This window comes from Salvelinus alpinus, chromosome 8 (genome assembly GCF_045679555.1).
Source record: "Salvelinus alpinus chromosome 8, SLU_Salpinus.1, whole genome shotgun sequence".
Classification (NCBI taxonomy): Eukaryota; Metazoa; Chordata; class Actinopteri; order Salmoniformes; family Salmonidae; genus Salvelinus; species Salvelinus alpinus.
In genome coordinates, this window is record NC_092093.1 from 61,944,589 (window position 1) to 61,970,202 (window position 25,614).

Genomic DNA, 25,614 nt, shown 5'->3' on the forward strand with positions numbered 1-25,614 from the left:
TTTTTTTTAATTGAGAGATGAGCTTAAAGTTTTATTTACTGACCATCCTTTTCACATGTCTGACTGCTTTCATGATGATGAGTTTCTCACACGACTGGCCTATCTGGGTGATGTTTTAGGATTACAGAGACTCTCTGCAACTATATTCAATGTGTGGGACAAAATTGAGGGTATGATTAAGAAGTTGGAGCTCCTCTCTGTCTGCATTAAAAAGGACAACACACAGGTCTTTCCATCATTGTATGATTTTTGTGTGCAAATGAACTCAAGCTTACGGACAATGTCAAATGTGATATAGCGAAGCACCTGAGTGAGGTGGGTGCGCAATTACGCAGGTACTTTCCCGAAACGGACGATAAAAACAACTAGATTCGTTATCCCTTTCATGCCCTGCCGCCAGTCCGATATCTGAACATGAGAGCCTCATCAAAATTTCAACAAGCGGTTCTGTGAAAATTGTATTTAATCAGAAGTCACTGACAGATTTCTGGATAGTGCTGCGCTCCTGCCTTGGCAAATCACACTGTTAAGACACTGATGACCTTTTCAACCACACACCTATGTGAGAGTGGATTCTCGGCCCTCACTAGCATAAACACTAAATACAGGCACAGACTGTGTATGGAAAATGATATAAGACTGAGACTCTCTCCAATACAACCCAAAATTGAAGAATTATGTGCATCCTTTCAAGCACACCCTTCTCATTAACCTGTGGTGAGTTATTCACAATTTTTGATGAACAAATAAGGTTTTATATGTAAGATGGCTAAATAAAGAGCAAAATTCTTAATTTTTATTATCATATTATTATTTGTGCCCTGGTCCTATAAGAGCTCTTTGTCACTTCCCAAAAAACTCACACTCATTCTTGTTGAATAAATGTATCGTGTAGTGTGTGTGTGGCAGGCTTACAATGATGGCAAAAAACAACATTTGAGAGTGCGTTGACCCTGGTGCCCTGGTGTTTGAAGGGGTACGGGACAATAAAAAGTTTGGGAACCAGTGGTCTAGAATGTCATTGTACGCTGTAGCGTTAAGATTTCCCTTCACTGGAACTAAGGGGTCTAGCCAGAACCATGAAAAACAGCCCCAGAACATTATTCCTCCTCCTCCAAACTTTACCATTGGCACTATGCATTGGGGCAGGTAGTGTTCTCCTGGCATCCGCCAAACTCAGATTCGTCTGTCGGACTGCCAGACGGTGAAGCGTGATTCACCACTCCAGAGAACACATTTCCACTGTTCCAGAGTCCAATGGCTTTACACCACTCCAGCCGATGCTTGGCATTGCACATGGTGATCTTAGGCTTATGTGCGGCTACTCGGCCATGGCAACCCATTTCATGAAGCTCCCGACGAACAGTTCTTGTACTGACGTTGCTTCCAGAGATAGTTTGGAACTGAGTATTGAGTGTTGCAACCGAGGAGAGATGATTTTTACGGGCTTCAGCACTCGGCATTCTCGTTCTGTGAGCTTGTGTGGCCTGCCACTTTACAGCTGAGCCGTTGTTGCTCCTAGACGTTTTCACTTCACAACAGCACTTACGGCACTTACTGGCTCTAGCAGGGCAAAAATTTGACGAACTGACTTGTTGGAAAGGTGGCATCTTATGACGGTGCCACGGTGAATGTCAGTGAGCTCTTCAGTAAGACCATTCTACTGCCAATGTTTGTCTATGTAGATTGCATGGCTGTGTGCTCGATTGTATACATCTGTCAGCAACGGTTTTGGCTGAAATAGCCAAATCCACTCATTTGAAGGGATGTCTACATACTTTTGTATATACAGTGTACATTAGCCTTATTCTAAAATGGATTAAATAAAAAAAAGTTATTCAACCATAACCATTCAACCATAACTCATAATGACAAAGCAAAAATAGTTTTTTTTTTTTTTTTGGCGAATTTAGTAAAAATAAAAAGTATACCTTTTGCTATGAGACTCGAAATGGAGCTCAGGTGCATCCTGTTTCCATTGATCATCATTGAGATGTTTCTAAAACTTGATTGGAGTCCACCTGTGGTAAATTCAATTGATTGGATATGATATTGAAAGGCACACACCTGTAAGATCCCACAGTTGACAGTGGATACCAGAGCAAAAACTAAGTAAATAGGTCAAAGCAATTGTTTGTAGAGCTCGGAGACAGGATTGTGTTGAGGCACAGATCTGGAGATGGGTAACAAACAATTTCTGCAGGATTGAAGGTCCCCAAGAACACAGTGGCCTCTATCATTCTTAAATGGAAGAAATTTGGAATCACCAAGACTCTTCCTAAACTGAACAATCGGGGGAGAAGGGCCTTGGTCAGGGAGGTGACCAAGAACCCGATGGTCACTCTGACAGGGCTCGAGAGTTCCAACAATCTCTGCAGCCCTCCACCAATCTGGCCTTTATGGTAGTGGCTGGACGGAAGCCACTCCTCAGTAAAAGGCACATGACAGCCCGCTTGGAGTTTGCCAAAAGGCACCTAAAGACTCTCCGACTATGAGTGTGACGACCCTCCCACTCTGTCTGCCGTATTCTCTCTTTGTTCTTGTTTCCTTATTAGGATGCCGGTGGGCGGAGTTGGGAGGGTCGTCAGCTTCATGGGAAACACCTGGGCCCACTGTCATAGGATAAATGCACCACTTCCCCATTCATGGAGGAGACTCTCTCCATGCAGACACCTTGATAGATTTTGTTGTGTTTCGTGGTGCTTTTTGGTTGTTTGCTTTGGCACCTTTCAACACCCTGCATTATCACATTCATGCATGCTAAACACTCACTTACACTACTGATTACTGATTACACACACCATTGTATATTGTACTTAGTTACTTTATTTAATAAATATATATTTTGTTACTCCTTATCTCCACGTGGTCTCCCTTTTGTTACGGGCTTTGAGCCGGTTCGTGACATGAGAAACAAGGTTCTCTGGTCTGATGAAACCAAGATTGACCTCTTTGGCCTGAACGGCAAACGTCACATGTGGAGGAAACCTGGCATCATCCCTACGGTGAAGCATGGGGGTGGCAGCATCATGCTCAGGGGATGTTTTTCAGCAGCAGGGACTGGGAGACTGTTCAGGATTGAGGCAAAGATGAACAGAGCAAAGTACAGAGAGATCCTTCATGAAAACCAGCTCAGAGCTCTCAGGACCTCAGACTGGGGCGAATGTTCACCTTCCAACAGGACAACGACCCTAAGCACACAGCCAAGACAATGCAGGAGTGGCTTAGCTACAAGTTTCTGAATGTCCTTGAGTGGCAAAGCCAGAGCCTGGACTTGAACCCGATCTAACATCTCTGGAGAGACCTGAAAATAGCTTTGGGCTCCCAAGTGGCACAGCGGTCTAAGGAACTGCATCACTCGATGCTGTAATCGCTGCCAAAGGTGCTTCAGCAAAGTACTAAGTAAAGGGTCTGAATACGTATGTAAATGTAATATTTCATGTTTATTTATTTTATTTTTTTGAAAAAAAAATCTAAAAACCTGTTTTTTCTTTGTCATTATGGGGATTGTGTGTAGATTGATGAGGGGAAAAAAATATTTATATAACTTTAGAATAAGCCCTGCCTAACCCGGACGACACTAGGCCAATTGTGCGTCTCCCCATGGACCTCCTGGTCACGGCCGGCTACAACAGAGCCTGGGCTCGAACCCAGAGCGCAGTGCCTTAGACCACTGCGCCACCCGGGAGGCCCCTAGTGTCTGAAAACTTTCTGACGGCACTGTATAGTGTAGTTTTAAGTGTAATTGATCGTGTTTAACTATGTTTACACTTGAAATGTCAAAACAATATTATTTTGTTATGGCCTCTAGAACCCTTACTAATACATTTTCAGAGTTGCATTTGAGTTTTGCTTCGAACCAGTAAAGACATGTACTACATCTCAAAGATGAATGCAATTTGTAGAAGTAGGAATTCTTTTGAAAGGCAGAGGGCAGAAAGAGGCAGAACATTTCACCATGGACATGTTGATTAATAACCAAAGCAGGGACTAAGTCATTTAATTAAAACATTAAATAGCAGTACAGTAAATAATCCAATAGCTCCTCAATACCAAAAGTTTACTTCTGTCAAAATGAAATTATCTCAGAATGAGTACCTAATCTTGACAGTGATTTACGTTCCTACCTCCCACACCTCCCCGGAACGATTAAACAGCAGAATTAAATACAAATTAGCGTGAGCAGAATTCCTGCAGATGTTACACCAAATAAGCAGTGCAATCAGTGATAACAACTTCTGCGCTATTGCCACGACAACGCAGAGACATGAGTAATAATGAAGGTAGATTCAGTATGTGCTCGCCGGCGCCCCACAAACACTGCAAGAGAACAACTGCTCTATTATAAGGTACACATATAGGGCTTGTTCACACTCAATGGCCAAGTTCACACTCAATTCCCTATATCACGAACATGTATGAACATAAAAAATATGCTTTTTTTGTCTGAATTTAAGCTTTGGGTTAGGCATAAGGTTAGGGATGTGGTTAAGGTTTGGGCAAAATTAAATCAGGGTTAGGGTAAAATCCTTTTTTCTTTTTTTTTTATCCGTCTGTGCAGCTTGACCCGATAGTGACAGCACATAAGAACAGGTGAGGAAGTGTGAAGAAGAAACAGTACTGTACAGAAAGCATGGCGGCGATGCGGGACCAAAATGTAGTTTCTATACAGTAGACGGCACTGGTACAGAAAAGTACTATACATATTCAGGTCTCAGTTTGTCCATGTTCTCCTATTGAGAAGACTTCTTCATGAGAATATATTTAAAAGTTTAACCATGTCTTATAAATTATGATATTTAAGCAGTCCCTGGGCCTCAGTCCCATTTCATACAAAGGATCTACAATCCTAAATGTCTCGTATGTGTCTTGGGTCCGTGGGTACAGTATATCTATCAAAAGGCCTTGGAGTTTGGATGCATCTCCTTCAAAGGCGTTAAGTGGCTTCTTTTAATCCCTTCAATCCACCATAATCCTGAAATGACACAATGAACAAACAAAAGTTCCCTCCGTAGGTTCCCTACCTGTCTTCCCTAACCCAATTCCTCATCTAGGGTTCAATAAAGACGTTTATGGGTCTCTGGACATGCTGGACAGTCACATGGGAACCAAACCAACCAACATCCTAAGCCAGGATGTCGCTGCGCTTGCTGCACCACACCACCAGCGCGATCATGGCCAGGGTGAGAAAGACAGGGATGAGGATGAGGATGGTGAGTGTGTCGTCCGGCGGGTCCACCAGGATCACCCTCTCCAGGGTGCAGTTGGAGAAGAAGTGCTTGTGGATCCGGATGATGTAGCTCTCCACCAGAGGGTTGGGCCAGTAGCAGTTGATGCGCTCGGCGTTGGTCTCCGTGCACAGCGAGAAAAGGTGGTACTCACTGCAGAGAGAGCAGAGGAACACAAAGGGTTAAAAAAACTGGGCATACAGGCTTTTGTTCCAGCCTTGATCTAACAGCCTATGAGCAGCTGATCAGTAGATTCAGGTGTGTTAAGGCAGGGCTGGAACCAAAGCTTGCCCTCCCAGTAGCTCTCCAGGAGGGTGGTTGGCCAATCCCTGGTCCAAAGGGCAGAGGACCACAAACTGTTTAGTCGATCAGAGGGCAGAGGAACACAAAGTGATTAGCCAATCAGAAGGCAGGGTGAGGGGAATCTGGGGCCAGGGATTAGACTGAAAATCATGTTCTCTGTATCTCAACATTTATTCTCTATTTCAGGGGATAAGAAGAGTTAATGGGTCTATTTAGCAGTATAGCTGTTACCATACGCTCAGCTACTTAGGTAGGATGTGTCTAAACTGAGAAATAGGGAGGGTTTATCCCTCAAATTCTTACTCTGCAAAAAAAGTTCCATCTCTCTCTATAGATAGATAGATAGAGGCTAAAGTCCTGCATCTTGTTTCATAATACTCTATCAGAGACTGGTTTTTGGTCTCACGTGATCGTTACATCAATCTAGTCAACAGACAAATAGGCTGGTCCCACTTTAAATGAACAACAACATATAGAGCATTCATAAAGCCTTCATAAGCACTACTTAGATACATGAGACATAGTCCACTACGTCATATACCCATAAGTATGTCCTCCTTTATAGAGTATGACACAAGCCAATAGATGATTTGTGAAGAATCTATGTAGTGCTTATGAAGCCTTTAAGAATATGTTATAAAGCCCTTGTAACTTTCTGTTTGTTTTTAAATGGGACAAATGTGTTTATTTCACTGTGGAAAATGATGGAGTAGCCAAATCAAATCAAATCAAATTTATTAGTCACATACACATGGTTAGCAGATGTTAATGCGAGTGTAGCGAAATGCTTGTGCTTCTAGTTCCGACAATGCAGTAATAACAACAAGTAATCTAACCTAACAATTCCGCAACTACTACCTTATACACGCAAGTGTAAAGGGATAAAGAATATGTACATAAAGATATATGAATGAGTGATGGTACAGACGGCATAGGCAAGGTGCAGTAGATGGTATAGAGTACGGTATATACCTATGAGATGAGTACTGTAGGGTATGTAAACATAAAGTGGCATAGTTTAAAGTGGCTAGTGGTCCATGTATTACATAAGATGGCAAGATGCAGTAGATGATATAGAGTACAGTATATACATATACATAAGAGATGTGTAATGTAGGGTATGTAAACATTATATTAGGTGGCATTGTTTAAAGTGGCTGGTGGTACATTTTTACATAATTTCCATCAATTCCCATTTTTAAGGTGGCTGGAGCTGAGTCAGTTTGTTGGCAGCGGCCGCTAAATGTTAGTGGTGGCTGTTTAACAGTCTGATGGCCTTGAGATAGAAGCTGTTTTTCAGTCTCTCGGTCCCTGCTTGGATGCACCTGTACTGACCTCGCCTTCTGGATGATAGCGGGGTGAACAGGTAGTGGCTTGGGTGGTTGTTGTCCTTGATGATCTTTATGGCCTTCCTGTGACATCGGGTGGTGTAGGTGTCCTGGAGGGCAGGTAGTTTGCCCCGGGTGATGCGTTCTGCCGACCTCACTACCCTCTGGAGAGCCTTACGGTTGTGTGCGGAGCAGTTGCCGTACCAGGCGGTGATACAGCCCGACAGGATGCTCTCGATTGTGCATCTGTAGAAGTTTGTGAGTGCTTTTGGTGACAAGCCGAATTTCTTCAGCCTCCTGAGGTTGAAGAGGCGCTGCTGCGCCTTCTTCACAACGCTGTCTGTGTGGGTGGACCAATTCAGTTTGTCCGTGATGTGTACACCGAGGAACTTAAAACTTTCCACCTTCTCCACTACTGACCCGTCGATGTGGATAGGGGGGAGCTCCCTCTGCTGTTTCCTGAAGTCCACAATCATCTCCTTTGTTTTGTTGACGTTGAGTGTGAGGTTATTTTCCTGACACCACACTCCGAGGGCCCCAGCCATATGCCTAGGAAACTAATGACACAGACCCTGTGGCCAGATGTGTGTGTCCTCCTCATTGTTTACTTCATTAGCTACTAGTTGTACCCAGACTGCCTCATTAGGGTCAATTTCTGTGTGTCTTACAAAGTGCACTAAAAGCAACCCATTAGAACATAAACATGACACAAATGAGCTGCACTTTCAAGGCTTGGTATAGTACACGTTTAGGAGCTAAATGGGTGATTAGAGCCGAGATAATAGCCATCTAGGTGGCATGGGGTCCCAGCCATGATGTTCACCTAGCAAAACAGATCATATCAGCCCCTGTTCGATGAAACTAGTCAAGACAAATGGTTTGTTCTATATTTATCTTCAGTTTCCCCTCCAATGCCTTTCACACTAGCGGTGTGGTTTGACGTCAGCCAATCCCCGTCATTGCTTTCAGACGACCTCCACCTAAGTGCTGCAAATCGAATGAGCCTCGATCAAGCGGATAAATTGTGTCTCCATATGGACATAAGCTACCTGATTGCCGAGATAAGGGAGGCTGCTGTAAAGTCAATGGATTGGTTGTATGGTAACTCTGGAATAGCTTTTTGGCTTGGATATTATTGTAAAAAAACTATGGTAAAACACAGACAGAAAAGTTGACCACAGACTGAAAAATGATGGAATATATCAAATTAGGATTTATGTTTACCAAGAATTTGAGGCTGTGTGCTGTGTTGTCTTTTATCATTTAAAACTGCAAAATCTTTCCTATCATTAGAAGGACCAATGAATTCTTGTTAAAGCTGATATTGACTCTTTCGTAACATTTTTATTTGTATTTATTTAACCTTTATTTACGTAGACAAGTCAGTTAAGAACAAATTCTTATTTACAATGACAGCCTACCCCAGCCAAACTCTAACCCGGACGACGCTGGGCCAATTGTGCGCCGCCCTATGATACTCCCAATCACGGCCGGTTGTGATACAGCCTGGAATTGAACCAGGGTCTGTAGTGAAGCCTCTAGCACTGAAATGCAGTGCCTTAGACTGCTGCGCCACTCGGGAGCCCGACAAGGGTCACATTTTGAAAGAATGTCGTTTTTCCATCCACAAAGAGCATTCAAGAGGCAACTCATTAAGGAATGGATCAAAATGTACAGGATGGTTACCTGGAGGAAAATGGGGAAGTTTCATGCTTTTTGAATTTCAGTCTATTCCAGGGGAGGGAATAGACTGAAATCAATTTGTAATTGATTACATTTCTATATTTCTCAGAATTTGTTGCTTATTAGGCTATATATCAATGTGTGCCTGATGTGTACCCCATCTCTAATTCTCAGCTGAGCACGTAATATCAAGTGTGCCTATAGGCTATTTAGTGTGGTCTCAATCAAATGATCCATAGCCTATAGGCTATAAGCTATGAAGTGCATGATCAGAGAAGCACAGCGCAAAGTTATATTTCTAAGATAGGCTATAGTGTAGGTTATAGTCAACTATGTTCTGTTCAGAAACTAAAAAGGTTCCGATTATATAAAGTGATCTACAACAGTATTTCCAGCAGCCCTTTACATTTGGTGTAAGAGAAGACCTGAGGAGACGGTTATTCAGATTCAGATGTATTCCTCCTGTAAGGAAAGCGAACAAGTTCCATGCTTCCTACTCGCAGTGCCAGAACAAAACCAACCCTCAATGCCAACATTACATGTCAAATTCACTGCCAAACATTGCCTGGACAAATATTCTTGAAAGAATTACCTTAAAGCCTTTTGGGTCAGTTTAAATTAGCAGTGGCTTTTGAAATACATCTGAACCGTGGAGCACAGTCTCCCCTGGCCACATAGAATACTTTCAGGTTGTCACACCGTGATCTGTTTCACCTGTCCTTATGATTGTCTCCACCCCCCTCCAGGTGTCGCCCATCTTCCCCATTATCCCCTGTGTATTTATACCTGTGTTCTCTATTTGTCCGTTGCCAGTTCATCTTGTTTGTCAAGTCAACCAGCGGTTTTCTCAGCTCCCGCTTTTTCCCAGTCTCGCTTTTCTCGCCCCCCTGATTTTGACCCTTGCCTGTCCTGTCTCTGAGGCCGCCTGCCGTCCTGTACCTTTACCCCACCTCTGAATTACTGACCTCTGCCTGACCTAACCCTGCCTGCCATCCTGTAACCTTGCCCCTATACTCTGGATTATCGACCCCTGCCTGCCATGACCTGCATTGACCTGTTGTAGCCTGCCTTGACCTGTTGTTGCCTGCCCTGTTGCTATAATAAACATTGTTACTTCGACAGTCTGCATCTGGGTCTTACCTTCATCCCTGATACAGGGTAAGTTAAAAATATTGGAAAGTGAAGATATTCTTTTTTTAAATTATTTTAAATTATTTATTACAAAAAAACACAAGGAAGGGGTAACATTAAAGTATTAGAACATGAAAGACAAACAATACAGCATCAAGACACTACAAGACACACAAATCAAATCAAATCAAATTTTATTAGTCACATACACATGGTTAGCAGATGTTAATGCGAGTGTAGCGAAATGCTTGTGCTTCTAGTTCCGACAATGCAGTAATAACCAACAAGTAATCTAACCTAACAATTCCACAACTACTACCTTATACACACACAAGTGTAAAGGGATAAAGAATATGTACAGTGGGGAGAACAAGTATTTGATACACTGCCGATTTTGCAGGTTTTCCTACTTACAAAGCATGTAGAGGTCTGTAATTTTTATCATAGGTACACTTCAACTGTGAGAGACGGAATCTAAAACAAAAATCCAGAAAATCACATTGTATGATTTTTAAGTAATTAATTTGCATTTTATTGCAAGACATAAGTATTTGATCACCTTCCAACCAGTAAGAATTCCGGCTCTCACAGACCTGTTAGTTTTTCTTTAAGAAGCCCTCCTGTTCTCCACTCATTACCTGTATTAACTGCACCTGTTTGAACTCGTTACCTGTATAAAAGACACCTGTCCACACACTCAATCAAACAGACTCCAACCTCTCCACAATGGCCAAGACCAGAGAGCTGTGTAAGGACATCAGGGATAAATTGTAGACCTGCACAAGGCTGGGATGGGCTACAGGACAATAGGCAAGCAGCTTGGTGAGAAGGCAACAACTGTTGGCGCAATTATTAGAAAATGGAAGAAGTTCAAGATGACTGTCAATCATCCTCGGTCTGGGGCTCCATGCAAGATCTCACCTCGTGGGGCATCAATGATCATGAGGAAGGTGAGGGATCAGCCCAGAACTACACGGCAGGACCTGGTCAATGACCTGAAGAGAGCTGGGACCACAGTCTCAAAGAAAACCATTAGTAACACACTATGCCGTCATGGATTAAAATACTGCAGCGCACGCAAGGTCCCCCTGCTCAAGCCAGGGCATGTCCAGGCCCGTCTGAAGTTTGCCAATGACCATCTGGATGATCCAGAGGAAGAATGGGAGAAGGTCATGTGGTCTGATGAGAAAAAAATTGAGCTTTTTGGTCTAAACTCCACTCGACGTGTTTGGAGGAAGAAGAAGGATGAGTACAACCCCAAGAACACCATCCCAACCGTGAAGCATGGAGGTGGAAACATCATTCTTTGGGGATGCTTTTCTGCAAAGGGGACAGGACGACTGCACCGTATTGAGGGGAGGATGGATGGGGCCATGTATCGCGAGATCTTGGCCAACAACCTCCTTCCCTCAGTAAGAGCATTGAAGATGGGTCGTGGCTGGGTCTTCCAGCATGACAACGACCCGAAACACACAGCCAGGGAAACTAAGGAGTGGCTCCGTAAGAAGCATCTCAAGGTCCTGGAGTGGCCTAGCCAGTCTCCAGACCTGAACCCAATAGAAAATCTTTGGAGGGCGCTGAAAGTCCGTATTGCCCAGCGACAGCCCCGAAACCTGAAGGATCTGGAGAAGGTCTGTATGGAGGAGTGGGACAAAATCCCTGCTGCAGTGTGTGCAAACCTGGTCAAGAACTCCAGGAAACGTATGATCTCTGTAATTGCAAACAAAGGTTTCTGTACCAAATATTAAGTTCTGCTTTTCTGATGTATCAAATACTTATGTCATGCAATAAAATGCAAATTAATTACTTAAAAATCATACAATGTGATTTTCTGGATTTTTGTTTTAGATTCCGTCTCTCACAGTTGAAGTGTACCTATGATAAATATTACAGACCTCTACATGCTTTGTAAGTAGGAAAACCTGCAAAATCGGCAGTGTATCAAATACTTGTTCTCCCCACTGTACATAAAGATATATGAATGAGTGGTGGTACAGAACGGCATAGGCAAGATGCAGTAGATGGTATAGAGTACGGTATATACATATGAGATGAGTACTGTAGGGTATGTAAACATAAAGTGGCATAGTTTAAAGTGGCTAGTGGTACATGTATTACATAAAGATGGCAAGATGCAGTAGATGATATAGAGTACAGTATATACAGTGGGGAGAACAAGTATTTGATACACTGCCGATTTTGCAGGTTTTCCTACTTACAAAGCATGTAGAGGTCTGTCATTTTTATCATAGGTACACTTCAACTGTGAGAGACGGAATCTAAAACAAAAATCCAGAAAATCACATTGTATGATTTTTAAGTAATTAATTTGCATTTTATTGCATGACATAAGTATTTGATACATCAGAAAAGCAGAACTTAATATTTGGTACAGAAACCTTTGTTTGCAATTACAGAGATCATACGTTTCCTGTAGTTCTTGACTAGGTTTGCACACACTGCAGCAGGGATTTTGGCCCACTCCTCCCTACAGATCTTCTCCAGATCCTTCAGGTTTCGGGGCTGTCGCTGGGCAATACGGACTTTCAGCTCCCTCCAAAGATTTTCTATTGGGTTCAGGTCTGGAGACTGGCTAGGCCACTCCAGGACCTTGAGATGCTTCTTACGGAGCCACTCCTTAGTTGCCATGGCTGTGTGTTTCGTGTCGTTGTCATGCTGGAAGACCCAGCCACGACCCATCTTCAATGCTCTTACTGAGGGAAGGAGGTTGTTGGCCAAGATCTCGCGATACATGGCCCCATCCATCCTCCCCTCAATACGGTGCAGTCGTCCTGTCCCCTTTGCAGAAAAGCATCCCCAAAGAATGATGTTTCCACCTCCATGCTTCACGGTTGGGATGGTGTTCTTGAGGTTGTACTCATACTTCTTCTTCCTCCAAACACGGCGAGTGGAGTTAGACCAAAAAGCTCTATTTTTGTCTCATCAGACCACATGACCTTCTCCCATTCCTCCTCTGGATCATCCAGATGGTCATTGGCAAACTTCAGACAGGCCTGGACATGCACTGGCTTAAGCAGGGGGACCTTGCGTGCGCTGCAGGATTTTAATCCATGACGGCGTAGTGTGTTACTAATGGTTTTCTTTGAGACTGTGGTCCCAGCTCTCTTCAGGTCATTGACCAGGTCCTGCCGTGTAGTTCTGGGCTGATCCCTCACCTTCCTCATGATCATTGATGCCCCACGAGGTGAAATCTTGCATGGAGCCCCAGACCGAGGGTGATTGACCGTCATCTTGAACTTCTTCCATTTTCTAATAATTGCGCCAACAGTTGTTTCCTTCTCACCAAGCTGCTTGCCTATTGTCCTGTAGCCCATCCCAGCCTTGTGCAGGTCTACAATTTTATCCCTGATGTCCTTACACAGCTCTCTGGTCTTGGCCATTGTGGAGAGGTTGGAATCTGTTTGATTGAGTGTGTGGACAGGTGTCTTTTATACAGGTAACGAGTTCAAACAGGTGCAGTTAATACAGGTAATGAGTGGAGAACAGGAGGGCTTCTTAAAGAAAAACTAACAGGTCTGTGAGAGCCGGAATTCTTACTGGTTGGTAGGTGATCAAATACTTATGTCATGCAATAAAATGCAAATTAATTATTTAAAAATCATACAATGTGATTTTCTGGATTTTTGTTTTAGATTCCGTCTCTCACAGTTGAAGTGTACCTATGATAAAAATTACAGACCTCTACATGCTTTGTAAGTAGGAAAACCTGCAAAATCGGCAGTGTATCAAATACTTGTTCTCCCCACTGTACATATGAGATGGGTAATGTAGGGTATGTAAACATTATATTAAGTGGCATTGTTTAAAGTGGCTAGTGGTACATTTTTACATAATTTCCATCAATTCCCATTTTTAAAGTGGCTGGAGTTGAGTCAGTATGTTGGCAGCGGCCGCTAAATGTTAGTGGTGGCTGTTTAACAGTCTGATGGCCTTGAGATAGAAGCTGTTTTTCAGTCTCTCGGTCCCTGCTTTGATGCACCTGTACTGACCTCGCCTTCTGGATGATAGCGGGGTGAACAGGCAGTGGCTTGGGTGGTTGTTGTCCTTGATGATCTTTATGGCCTTCCTGTGACATCGGGTGGTGTAGGTGTCCTGGAGGGCAGGTAGTTTGCCCCCGGTGATGCGTTCTGCAGACCTCACTACCCTCTGGAGAACCTTACGGTTGTGGGCGGAGCAGTTGCCGTACCAGGCGGTGATACAGCCCGACAGGATGCTCTCGATTGTGCATCTGTAGAAGTTTGTGAGTGCTTTTGGTGACAAGCCGAATTTCTTCAGCCTCCTGAGGTTGAAGAGGCGCTGCTGCGCCTTCTTCACGACGCTGTCTGTGTGGGTGGACCAATTCAGTTTGTCCGTGATGTGTACACCGAGGAACTTAAAACTTTCCACCTTCTCCACTACTGACCCGTCGATGTGGATAGGGGGGTGCTCCCTCTGCTGTTTCCTGAAGTCCACAATCATCTCCTTTGTTTTGTTGACGTTGAGTGTGAGGTTATTTTCCTGACACCACGCTCCGAGGGCCCTCACCTCCTCCCTGTAGGCCGTCTCGTCGTTGTTGGTAATCAAGCCTACCACTGTAGTGTCATCCGCAAACTTGATGATTGAGTTGGAGGCGTGCATGGCCACGCAGTCGTGGGTGAACAGGGAGTACAGGAGAGGGCTCAGAACGCACCCTTGTGGGGCCCCAGTGTTGAGGATCAGCGGGGTGGAGATGTTGTTACCTACCCTCACCACCTGGGGGCGGCCCGTCAGGAAGTCCAGGACCCAGTTGCACAGGGCGGGGTCGAGACCCAGGGTCTCGAGCTTGATGACGAGTTTGGAGGGTACTATGGTGTTAAATGCTGAGCTGTAATCGATGAACAGCATTCTCACATGGGTATTCCTCTTGTCCAGATGGGTTAGGGCAGTGTGCAGTGTGGTTGCGATTGCGTCGTCTGTGGACCTATTGGGTCGGTAAGCAAATTGGAGTGGGTCTAGGGTGTCCGGTAGGGTGGAGGTGATATGGTCCTTGACTAGTCTCTCAAAGCACTTCATGATGACGGAAGTGAGTGCTACGGGGCGGTAGTCGTTTAGCTCAGTTACCTTAGCTTTCTTGGGAACAGGAACAATGGTGGCCCTCTTGAAGCATGTGGGAACAGCAGACTGGGATAAGGATTGATTGAATATGTCCGTAAACACACCAGCCAGCTGGTCTGCGCATGCTCTGAGGACGCGGCTGGGAATGCCGTCTGGGCCTGCAGCCTTGCGAGGGTTAACACGTTTAAATGTTTTACTCACCTCGGCTGCAGTGAAGGAGAGCCCGCAGGTTTTGGTAGGGGGCCGTGTCAGTGGCACTGTATTGTCCTCAAAGCGGGCAAAAAAGTTGTTTAGCCTGTCTGGGAGCAAGACATCCTGGTCCGCGACGGGGCTGGTTTTCTTTTTGTAATCCGTGATTGACTGTAGACCCTGCCACATACCTCTTGTGTCTGAGCTGTTGAATTGCGACTCGATTTTGTCTCTGTACTGGGACTTAGCCTGTTTGATTGCCTTGCGGAGAGAATAGCTACACTGTTTGTATTCGGTCATGCTTCCGGTCACCTTGCCCTGGTTAAAAGCAGTGGTTCGCGCTTTCAGTTTCACGCGAATGCTGCCGTCAATCCACGGTTTCTGGTTTGGGAATGTTTTAATCGTTGCTGTGGGTACGACATCGTCAATGCACTTCCTAATGAACTCGCTCACCGAATCAGCATATTCGTCAATATTGTTGTTGGACGCAATGCGGAACATATTCCAATCCGCGTGATCGAAGCAGTCTTGAAGCGTGGAATCAGATTGGTCGGACCAGCGTTGAACAGACCTGAGCGCGGGAGCTTGTTGTTTTAGTTTCTGTTTGTAGGCTGGAATCAACAAAATGGAGTCGTGGTCAGCTTTTCCGAAAGGGGGGCGGGGGAGGGCCTTATATGCGTCGCGGAAATTAGTATAACAATGATCTAGGGTTTTTCCAGCCCTGGTAGCACAATCGATATGCTGATAGAATTTAGGGAGTTTTGTTTTTAGATTAGCCTTGTTAAAATCCCCAGCTACGATGAATGCAGCCTCAGGGTGTGTGGTTTCCAGTTTACAAAGAGTCAGATAAAGTTCGTTCAGGGCCATCGATGTGTCTGCTTGGGGGGGAATATATACGGCTGTGATTATGATCGAGGAGAATTCCCTTGGTAGATAATGCGGTCGACATTTGATTGTGAGGAGTTCTAGATCAGGTGAACAGAATGACTTGAGTTCCTGTGTGTTGTTATGATGATCACACCACGTCTCGTTAATCATAAGGCATACCCCCCCGCCCCTCTTCTTACCAGAAAGATGTTTGTTTCTGTCGGCGCGATGCATGAAGAAACCAGCTGGCTGCACCGACTCCGTTAGCGTCTCTTGAGTTAGCCATGTTTCCGTGAAGCAGAGCACGTTGCAATCCCTGATGTCTCTCTGGAATGCTACCCGTGCTCGGATTTCATCAACCTTATTGTCAAGAGACTGGACATTGGCGAGTAGTATGCTAGGGAGTGGAGCGCGATGTGCCCGTCTCCGAAGCCTGACCAGGAGACCGCCTCGTTTGCCCCTTTTACGGCGTCGCACAGGGTCGCCGGCTGGGATCAGATCCATTGTATTGGGTGGAAGGCAAAACACTGGATCCGTTTCGGGAAAGTCATATTCCTGGTAGGAACGATGATGAGTTGACGTTAATCGTATATTCAGTAGTTCCTCCCGACTGTATGTAATGAAACCTAAGATTACCTGGGGTACCGATGTAAGAAATAACACATAAAAAAACAAAATACTGCATATTTTCCAAGGAACGCGAAGCGAGGCGGCCATCTCTTTTCGGCGCCGGATGTAAAAAAACAGAGCCATCCTTATGTGTGAGGGTGCGTGTGCATGATAGTGATATAAAATATATGTCATAGTTTCCTTTTCATGATCACAATCTTGTGAAACCCGAACCCTCCAAGATCCCCCCACAGTGGTTCTTAACCTGGGTTCGATCGAACCCCAGGGGTTCGGTGTTTCAGTCTCAGGGGTTCGGCGGAGGTCAAGACACACATCCGACTCATATGATTCGTGATGACACGCCCCGCTTGGCCATCATTGGCTGCAGGTGATCACGCTACATCGCTTGGCCTATCTGTGCTGCAGGGAATTTGGTGCGCTCAGTAGTCGACTTGTGACTGTCGTGATGGTACGTCTTGTGATTTCTTTCTTAATATTTTAATCCCTTCATACTTACTATGTCGAGCAAAAAAAGAAAGTGGTCGGACGAATATGTACAATATGGATTCACATGTATAACGGAACGTGATGGGAGTCAGCGTCCTAACTGCATGATTTGCAATGCCAAGTTGAGCAATTCTAGTCTAGCACCGGCAAAACTAAGAGAACGCTTCCTTAAGCTGCATGGAGATGGAAAATACAAGAACACAACGCTCGCTGAATTCAAGGTGAAGAGAGCCAGATTCGATGAAAAGGCTACTCTGCCTGTTCTCGGCTTTGTACCCATCAACAAACTGATCCTCATAGCATCGTACGAAGTTGCTTACCTGATCGCAAAGCAGGGCAAACCACACACCATTGGTGAAACACTCATAAAACCAGCTGTGTTGAAGATGGCGAATATCATGCTGGGAAAAGAGGCTGAAGTTAAGTTATCCCAAATTCCTCTTTCAAATGACACCATCAGCGACAGAATAGAGGACATGAGCAAAGACATCTTGGCTCAAGTAGTTGCAGATCTGATTTCAAGCCCGGCAAAATTCAGCCTTCAACTCGACGAGACCACAGACGTTTCCAATCTAAGCCAGCTTGCTGTATTCGTGCGCTATGTGAAATACGACGTGATAAAGGAAGATTTTTTATTTTGTAAGCCTCTTACAACAACAACTAAGGCAGCCGATGTGAAGAAACTTGTGGATGACTTCTTCAAAGACAACAATCTTTCGTGGGATATGGTTTCTGCAGTTTGTTCGGACGGAGCTCCAGTCATGCTGGGAAGAAAGTCTGGTTTTGGTGCGCTAGTGAAAGCCGATGCACCACACATCATTGTTATGCATTGTATTCTGCACAGGCATGCGTTGGCAACAAAAACCTTGCCTCCAAAACTGGCAGAAGTATTAAAAATTGTAGTGGAATGCGTGGACTATGTGCGAACTAGTGCTGTGAGGCACCGCATCTTCAGTGAGCTGTGTAAAGAAATGGGCTCTGAATTCGAGGTACTTCTGTACCATTCTAACGTTCGGTGGTTATCCCGGGGACAGGTGCTGAATCGTGTTTTTGCCGTGCGTGTAGAATTAGCCCTGTTTTTGCAAGAGCACCAACATTGTCATGCAGATTGCTTCAAAAATTCTGAGTTCATTCTCATTTTAGCGTACATGGCTGATATCTTCGCAGCTCTCAATCATCTCAATCAAAAGATGCAGAGCGGTGGAGTCAACATCATCGAAGCGGAGGAAAACCTGAAGGCTTTTCAAAAAAAGCTACCGTTATGGAAACGACGAACAGAGAACGATAACTTCGCAAACTTTCCCCTGCTGGACGACTGTGTAAGTAAGATCGAAGATGTATCTGGAATCGGAGACATTTCTGTACCCGCGGAACTGAAGCAAGCAATTGCCACGCACTTAGATGAGCTTGCAAAGTCTCTCGACGGATACTTCCCTACAAGAGAGTCATATCCAGCATGGGTGAGACAGCCGTTAACATTTAGTGTTGAGACAACACAATGATGAATACCTTGATGAAATCATTGAAATTCAGCAGAGCCAGGTTCAACAGCAACTCTTCAGAACAACAACGCTTTCAACGTTTTGGTGTCAACAAATGGTAACGTCCCCTGTTATTGCTAAGAAAGCTCTGGAGATTTTCATACCGTTTGTTACAACATATCTTTGCGAGCAATCCTTTTCGAGGATGCTGGACATAAAAACGAAGAAAAGGAACAGACTTTGTTGCGAAAATGACATGAGAGTGGCACTTGCCAAGGTGAAGCCGCGCATTTCTGAACTGGTCTCTGAAAGGCAACAGCAGAAGTCACACTGATTTGCAGTAAATATTCATTATTATGTTTTTGTTTTTGTGTGAAAATCATGTTTTGATGATTTTGTTCTTTGAACACACGGTGTTGATGTTGATGCACGGTTCATTTTGTGCACCAGTAAAATATATACCTATGTTTTGAATTTGAAAAAATCATATTTTATTTTTCCAATTAAGAAGGGTTCGGTGAATGCGCATATGAAACTGGTGGGGTTCAGTACCTCCAACAAGGTTAAGAACCACTGCATTAAAGTATTAGAACATGAAAGACAAACAATACAGCATCAAGACACTATCAAACATGTATCAGTCTTTCCGCAACAGAGCCATCCTTATGTGTGAGGGTGCGTGTGCATGATAGTGATATAAAATATATGTCATAGTTTCCTTTTCATGATCACAATCTTGTGAAACCCGAACCCTCCAAGATCCCCCCACAGTCCCCCCCGAAGAAAAAATATAAAAAATACAATTAATTCCATTCCCCACCCCCAAGAACCCGCCAATGCACCAACAACCAAGAGAATGAACTAAAGAGAAAAAAGGAAAAGACAGAGGAAAACAGCAAACAACAATGCAATTGTTTTTTTACAAATAATAATACATTTAAAACAAAGGACATCAAGGACAACTGAAATCATAACAGCGATGCCTACTGTATATGTTTGTGTGAATGTCTGGCACTATTACATGTATGTGTGTGTTCTTGTATGTGTTTATTTGAATGAGAGTGTGTGTATATGCATGTGTACAAACACCTGCAAGTGAAGATATTCTTTGCTGAAGCCATATAATATCCTCTTTATAAGGTCTAGAAAGATGCTTCAGAAATCGAATCGAAGTCTTTATGCATGTTCTTCTGTAGAAAGCCTTGATAAAGCGTTTGTTTCAAATGAGACCCTGTTTTGAAGTGTTGAGTCCAGCTTGTAAAAAACATGACATAATTATGTCTGATTGTGTAGTCAATCAGGTTGTCAGAAGAATCTATGCTGCTGAAAGATTTATCATAGTCTGCATTTGCCCTTAAACGTTAAAAAGAAAATACACACAAAAAAACGACATGTTTAAAGAGGAATACTTGTTGGAGGAGAGGACACACTTTATCACTCACATTTTAGATGGATTATTGCAAGATTGTTTTGGATTATGGTTGTTTAGGCCAATGTTATATCCCAGGAGATCAACCTGGGGCATGGGGGGAAAAACTGATCTCTTCAAGTGATACATTTATTTTATTTCCAACTCCTCTCCCCATCTGTCCTCTCTGACTGGTTATGTACTGAGTTCATTAAATGTTTTACTAAATCACACAGACAGTAAATTCTCATTGTGTTTGCAAATGGCTGCCGGGATGCCATTTAAGGCCACTCTAACATGCACTGATGACCTTGGAGCATCTGTTAGTTGGAAGACAGACCAGGCCTGCTGATGATAATGTCCCTGTGTTAATATTCATTAGGAGGGGATGGCACCGTACCTGGCAATGGCATTCAGTCTCTGTGGGTGTTCTGCAGTTGGTCCTGGCCTGCTCAGCGGTCCCATTTGCTTGACTGTGTACCCGTGGTTCAGATTTGCTCATTTGAATTAATATAGCTGGCCATACATTTTAGAGAGCGTTCACTCTAACATGTAATGACGCCTCACTGACACGGCCACATGCTTTGTTTCTCTCAGGGCGGAACCACTGGCGTTTAGTCATGGATGCCAAGGGACCCCAAGCTTTCCCTTCAATTTGCAAGAGGCTGAATGTATCTCACCGGAGAAAGCATCCGAGCGAGCAAAACAGCGCCCCTCTGTCTCTGTATGTGTAGGCCATATATCTGATGCTGTCTGGTCAAAAAGAGTATAACATTGTTGCCACCTGTAGCATTGAATGCAATGGAAACCAGCGAGAATTTGACCTCACAAAGTATAAAATTAGCCAATTAGCATTGAGCTCAACTGTGAATGGTCCTGGCGCACCAAAAAACAGTGTCAAAAGTCATTGACAGAAACAACTTGAATTGTTGCCTCTCATTGTGTTGTTGTCCTCCGGTGACTAGCTAGCTAAAATTGGCCCTTTCCTAAATTACCCATGGATGGAGATAGGGATTTGGACTTGTGGTTTTACTTAATTCTCCGTACTGGCCAATGATTAACGATGATTCTGATCCAACCATGAATTCATACATTGTACCCCTGGCCTGAGAGGATGGAAGTTCAAATGTAGCTAGATGTAGAAGGCTAACATTAACAAGCTGGCTCATTGTTCCCCATGAAAGCAAGTTAGGCTAGCAAGCAAGCATTTTAGCCAGGTAGCCTAGGACAACAAAAAATAAAAGAGTGTACTGTATGACAGTCATAGGACGTTTTGTCAACATGAGAGGGTGGCATTGGATTTCTCTACAAGTAGCGTAAGTCAACATGTTTTTTCTACTTGCATGAATGCACACGCACGCACACACACACACAGAAATCAGAACCATGGACAGCCACATCATATTTAGCTTACGTTGATTGGACAATTAAAAAAAAATATATCTTTTAGTTTTCACCATATTAGACTGAGCATAGGTGATGTTGAGATGGTGCTGGAATAGTGGAGGCAGCTCCTGTTTTCTTTGAGACTTGAGGTAACTGGCCGTGGTGCTAAATCAATAGTTGTTTAGTAGTCCGACAATGTCGGAAACATTAACTTGCTTGACAATGCTGTAGGTCATGCAACTGTTATATGCAATATCCTTTGTGGACTTCACCGACAGGTTGCTCTCCGGTTTTGTAATGAAACAAAGGTGAGGTTTAAGTTGTTCTACCACTGTGTCTTCTTATTGTCTCAGCCTTAGGCCTACATATCAAGGTTGCAAGGCATATGAATCAACAGGTTATAGAGCAAACGACGCCAATATCACAATACATAGGATGTAATATGGCTTTTGGGGGGGGGGGGCTTAATTTTTTTTATCCACGCACCACTACTGCACGGAACATAAACGAGGACCACTGTTTACATCAATCCAGAATCACAGATTATTGTGAAATAGACACATAAAGACAGTAGGTTACTTAAGACAGAAACGATACGAGGGAGGTTGGTGGACGAGGATGAATAGATGGATGGGCATATAACATAGCAACCCAAAGATTGCATGCTCGAATCTCATCACTGATAACTTTAGCATTTAGCAACTTTGCAACTACTTCCTACTTTTTAGCTACTTTGTAACTACTTAGCATGTTAGCTAACCCTTCCCCTAACCCTAACCAAAACCTTAACCCTTTACCTCCTTAGCTAGCATGTTAGCTAACCCTAACTTTCACCCCTAAACCTAACCTTAACCCCTAACTTGATAGTGTGTTGGTTTACATAAAGGTCCTTCACTTTCTCCCTTTTTCAATGTCTGTGTCTCTCTCGCTCTCTTTCATCAGAGTGCCACAGGCTCCCTGGAGATGTCCATGAGAATACATATCTCATGAATAACATATTAACAAATACTGTAAACATCATTCTCAAATGCTCCTCATGAAAAAGCTGGTATGTATGGTAATGACTGTCTCACGAAGAGAGAAATTTCTTGACAATATGAGCTACTGGACAATATTATAAGAGGTATTGTACTAGGTACAATATACGTGTATTCTTCCTAGAATTCCTTATCTAAAGCTTCAAGTGTATCATGTTGTATTCTTTACAAAAAAAGCACAGTGTAAACTTAGCATCAAATAAAGCTTGTGCCCTATTGAAATAAACCGAATGGAACTTTCAATGGCTGGTTGTTACAAAAGGCCTTATGGTTCAACTTCTGTCGAAACCCTGTCTGTGGAAGACGGGGTTTACATGTATGTTTTCCTTACATCCAATATTTGTAAATATCTTGTCTGACTACAACATGGAATGTTGATCTCCCGATCGGGACTCCCCACGGAGAAGTAATAGAGAAAGTGAATTTCCCCAGAAACCATGTGTGAGATGCCCACAAAGTGACTCGCAATGTTTTGATGGGCTAAAGAACAATGTCCATGAACACATTCATTCTAGGAACGGAGCAGGCTTCGCTGACACTAGGGGAAAGAGGGAAGGGTTCTTAGAAATGGCCGTTTCATCCCTATTACATTCTGTCATTCATGCTGAATTCTATTGAGGCTTAATCGAATCAAATAGGGGAAAAATCAATGTCAGGCCTCTGAATCCCCAGCACAATTATTTACATAACACTGACATTTACAGAGGGACATTTTTCTAGTGTTGATTTGCCTGTGTATGTGTGTTTGCGTGTGTGTGAATGGTTGAAGGGTGTTAGAGAACCATGCTGGGTCAGCCAGCAGGCGCAGGTGCCGCTCATTGGCCAGGGGGGAATTAACACTGAGCAGGTCCAGCCAGGCAAATGGCCCGCTGGATCTACTGTGCCAACAGGCATCTTGATTCCAATCGCCTGTTCACACACAAACAGCCAGATAGTGGGTGCAGAATCATGGCATGTTTTATTACATTTGTTACTAGACTACCTACACTGCAATACAGTATTCTTTGATTCCTCCTACAGTGTGTTTTAATTGTTCTATTTAAAAGAATACTTTTAACAATTTATGTTCTGAACTTCCCCAAAATGTTGTACAACAATGTTAGTGCATTTCATCCTTTTATTGGAAATGTGTTATATTTTGGCTTCAAGTTCCAAATCTTAGACTGCATCCAAAAGCTAAAAGTTTACAAACTGGTGTAGTGGGATTACACAGGTTTTGCTTGCCGGAAGTAATCCTACCTCGGCATTCTGACATGGATTAACATAACAGTTGTACTGAGTGCCCTTAAGAGCTGGGTCAGTGCATTGATAGACAGACTCTTTGGCTTGTTCTGATAAGATTGAAAAGGCTTTTACCTGATGAAGTGTGTTAAGTTGCACCAGTTCTGGGGATCCACGTGGTCCATCTTTCGCTTGAATTCCTCCCCACACACCTCCATCTCCCACAGTAGCTGGGTCTCGTTGCACAGAGACACACTAGGCCTTCGTGGTATAGACTCAACATTGATATTCTCTGTGGCTGCAGGACATAAAAAGGTCCAAATTAGAAGAAAAAAAACACGACCTTTAATGTTCCACAGTAGTATTAGGGGTGTCTTCATTCGGGAAAGCAACAGGAAAAAGTACTATAACTGAAAATGGGGTGTTTCTTAATGGGTGCTTAATGAACATACTGTAACTGAATATATTGTTATTACAAATAGTGGCTATAACTTCTGGCACAGGGTAAGTCAGAAGTAAGGAATGTACATTTGATCAATTTTGCCTATTATTATTGGCACAAGGTTAAAAATTACTTATTGCAAAAAGTAGAGCATTTGTAAGCCGTGCTGCACAGTGTTTCATGTCTTCAGAAGGAGATGTAAGCTAAACTTCCTTACCTGACAATCCTCTTGTCATCCAAGAGTTCACTGTCAAAGACAAAATCACACAGAAACATGAAACAGAGTTACTAGTCATGACAAGTCTCAGTGAACTTGATTACATTTAGAACCATCATTAAACGCTGTTGACAAAACACAACTGAAACCTACAGTACGTGGAACTTTTAACATAAAACTTACCATTTTGACCAGGTGGCCATTCAATTTACAATTCCAACACATCCTGGCAACAAAAAAATAAATGAATCCTCAGTTCATGTAACAGTGGTTTGAGCATGGTTGACTAAATGATGCTTAGAATAACAGTCATTAAAGAGTTTTCTGGTACAAATGCCAAGCTGTCAGATGTTGTTGCTGCTGGGTTATTATAATGTTGAAGCTGAGGAGAGGGCAATAGCCCTTTTCACATTATCGTGTCGACCTGAACCAAACCGTGCCGGCAAAGATATTTACTTTCACATTGTCGTCTTCAGCAAGATTCCAGCAACTAACGTGGATGCGTAACCAAGGACAGCTCAGCACAGTTCGGTTTGCTCTGCTTGGTTTCGGCTCAGTATTGTGAAAAGCTCTTAACTATATATACAGTACCAGTCAAAGTTTGGACACACCTACTCATTCAAGGTTTTTCTTTATTTTTACTATTTTCTACATTGTAGAATAATAGTGCAGACATCAACACTATGAAATAGCACATATGGAATCATGTAGTAACCAAAAAAGTGTTAAACCAATCTAAATACAGTTGAAGTGGGAAGTTTACATACACTTCTGAGTAGGTGTGTCCAAACGTTTGACGAGTACTGTGTGTGTGTGGGTATGTATGTATGTATGTATGTATGTATGTATGTATGTATGTATGTATGTATGTATGTATGTATGTATGTATGTATGTATGTATGTATGTATGTATGTATGTATGTATGTATGTATGTATGTATGTATGTATGTGTGTGTGTATATATATATATAGTTGATGTCGGAAGTTTACATACACTTAAGTTGGAGTCATTTAAACTCGTTTTTCAACCTCTCCACAAATTTCTTGTTAACAAACTATAGTTTTGGCAAGTCAGTTAGGACATCTACTTTGTGCATGACACAAGTAATCTTTCCAACAATTGTTTACAGACAGATTATTTCACGTCCTCTGGTCTGAAGAAACAAAAATAGAACTCTTTGGCCATAATGACCATTGTTATGCTTGGAGAAAAAATAGGGAGGCTTGCAAGCCAAAGAACACCATCCAAACCGTGATGCACGGGGGTGGCAGCATCATGTTGTGGGGGTGCTTTGCTGCAGGAGGGACTGGTGAACTTCACAAAATAGATGGCAGGAAAATTACGTGGATATATTGAAGCAACATCTCAAGACATCAGTCAGGAAGTTAAAGCTTGGTCACAAATGGGTCTTCAAATGGACAATGACCCCAAGCATACTTCCAAAGTTGTGGCAAAATGGCCTAAGGACAACAAAGTAAAGG

At 43.3% G+C, this 25,614-nt stretch overlaps 1 protein-coding gene across 2 annotated transcripts in view; it reads right to left on the minus strand.

Annotated features, from left to right (window-relative positions):
* Window positions 1-3,984: 3,984 nt before the first annotated feature.
* LOC139583393 (receptor activity-modifying protein 3-like) overlaps window positions 3,985-25,614 on the minus strand; it is a 41,515-nt gene continuing 19,885 nt past the window's right edge. The window contains exons 2-5 of one of the 2 annotated variants that reach the window (XM_071414429.1): window positions 24,315-24,357; window positions 24,132-24,161; window positions 23,608-23,770; window positions 3,985-5,381 (exon numbers count right to left, since the gene is read on the minus strand). In XM_071414429.1, coding sequence (XP_071270530.1) covers window positions 5,126-5,381; window positions 23,608-23,770; window positions 24,132-24,150 — 438 coding nt within the window. In that variant the 5' untranslated portion in view covers window positions 24,151-24,161; window positions 24,315-24,357 and the 3' untranslated portion in view covers window positions 3,985-5,125. The remainder of the gene's footprint in view (window positions 5,382-23,607; window positions 23,771-24,131; window positions 24,162-24,314; window positions 24,358-25,614) is intronic. The other variant, XM_071414428.1, reaches the window with a different exon arrangement.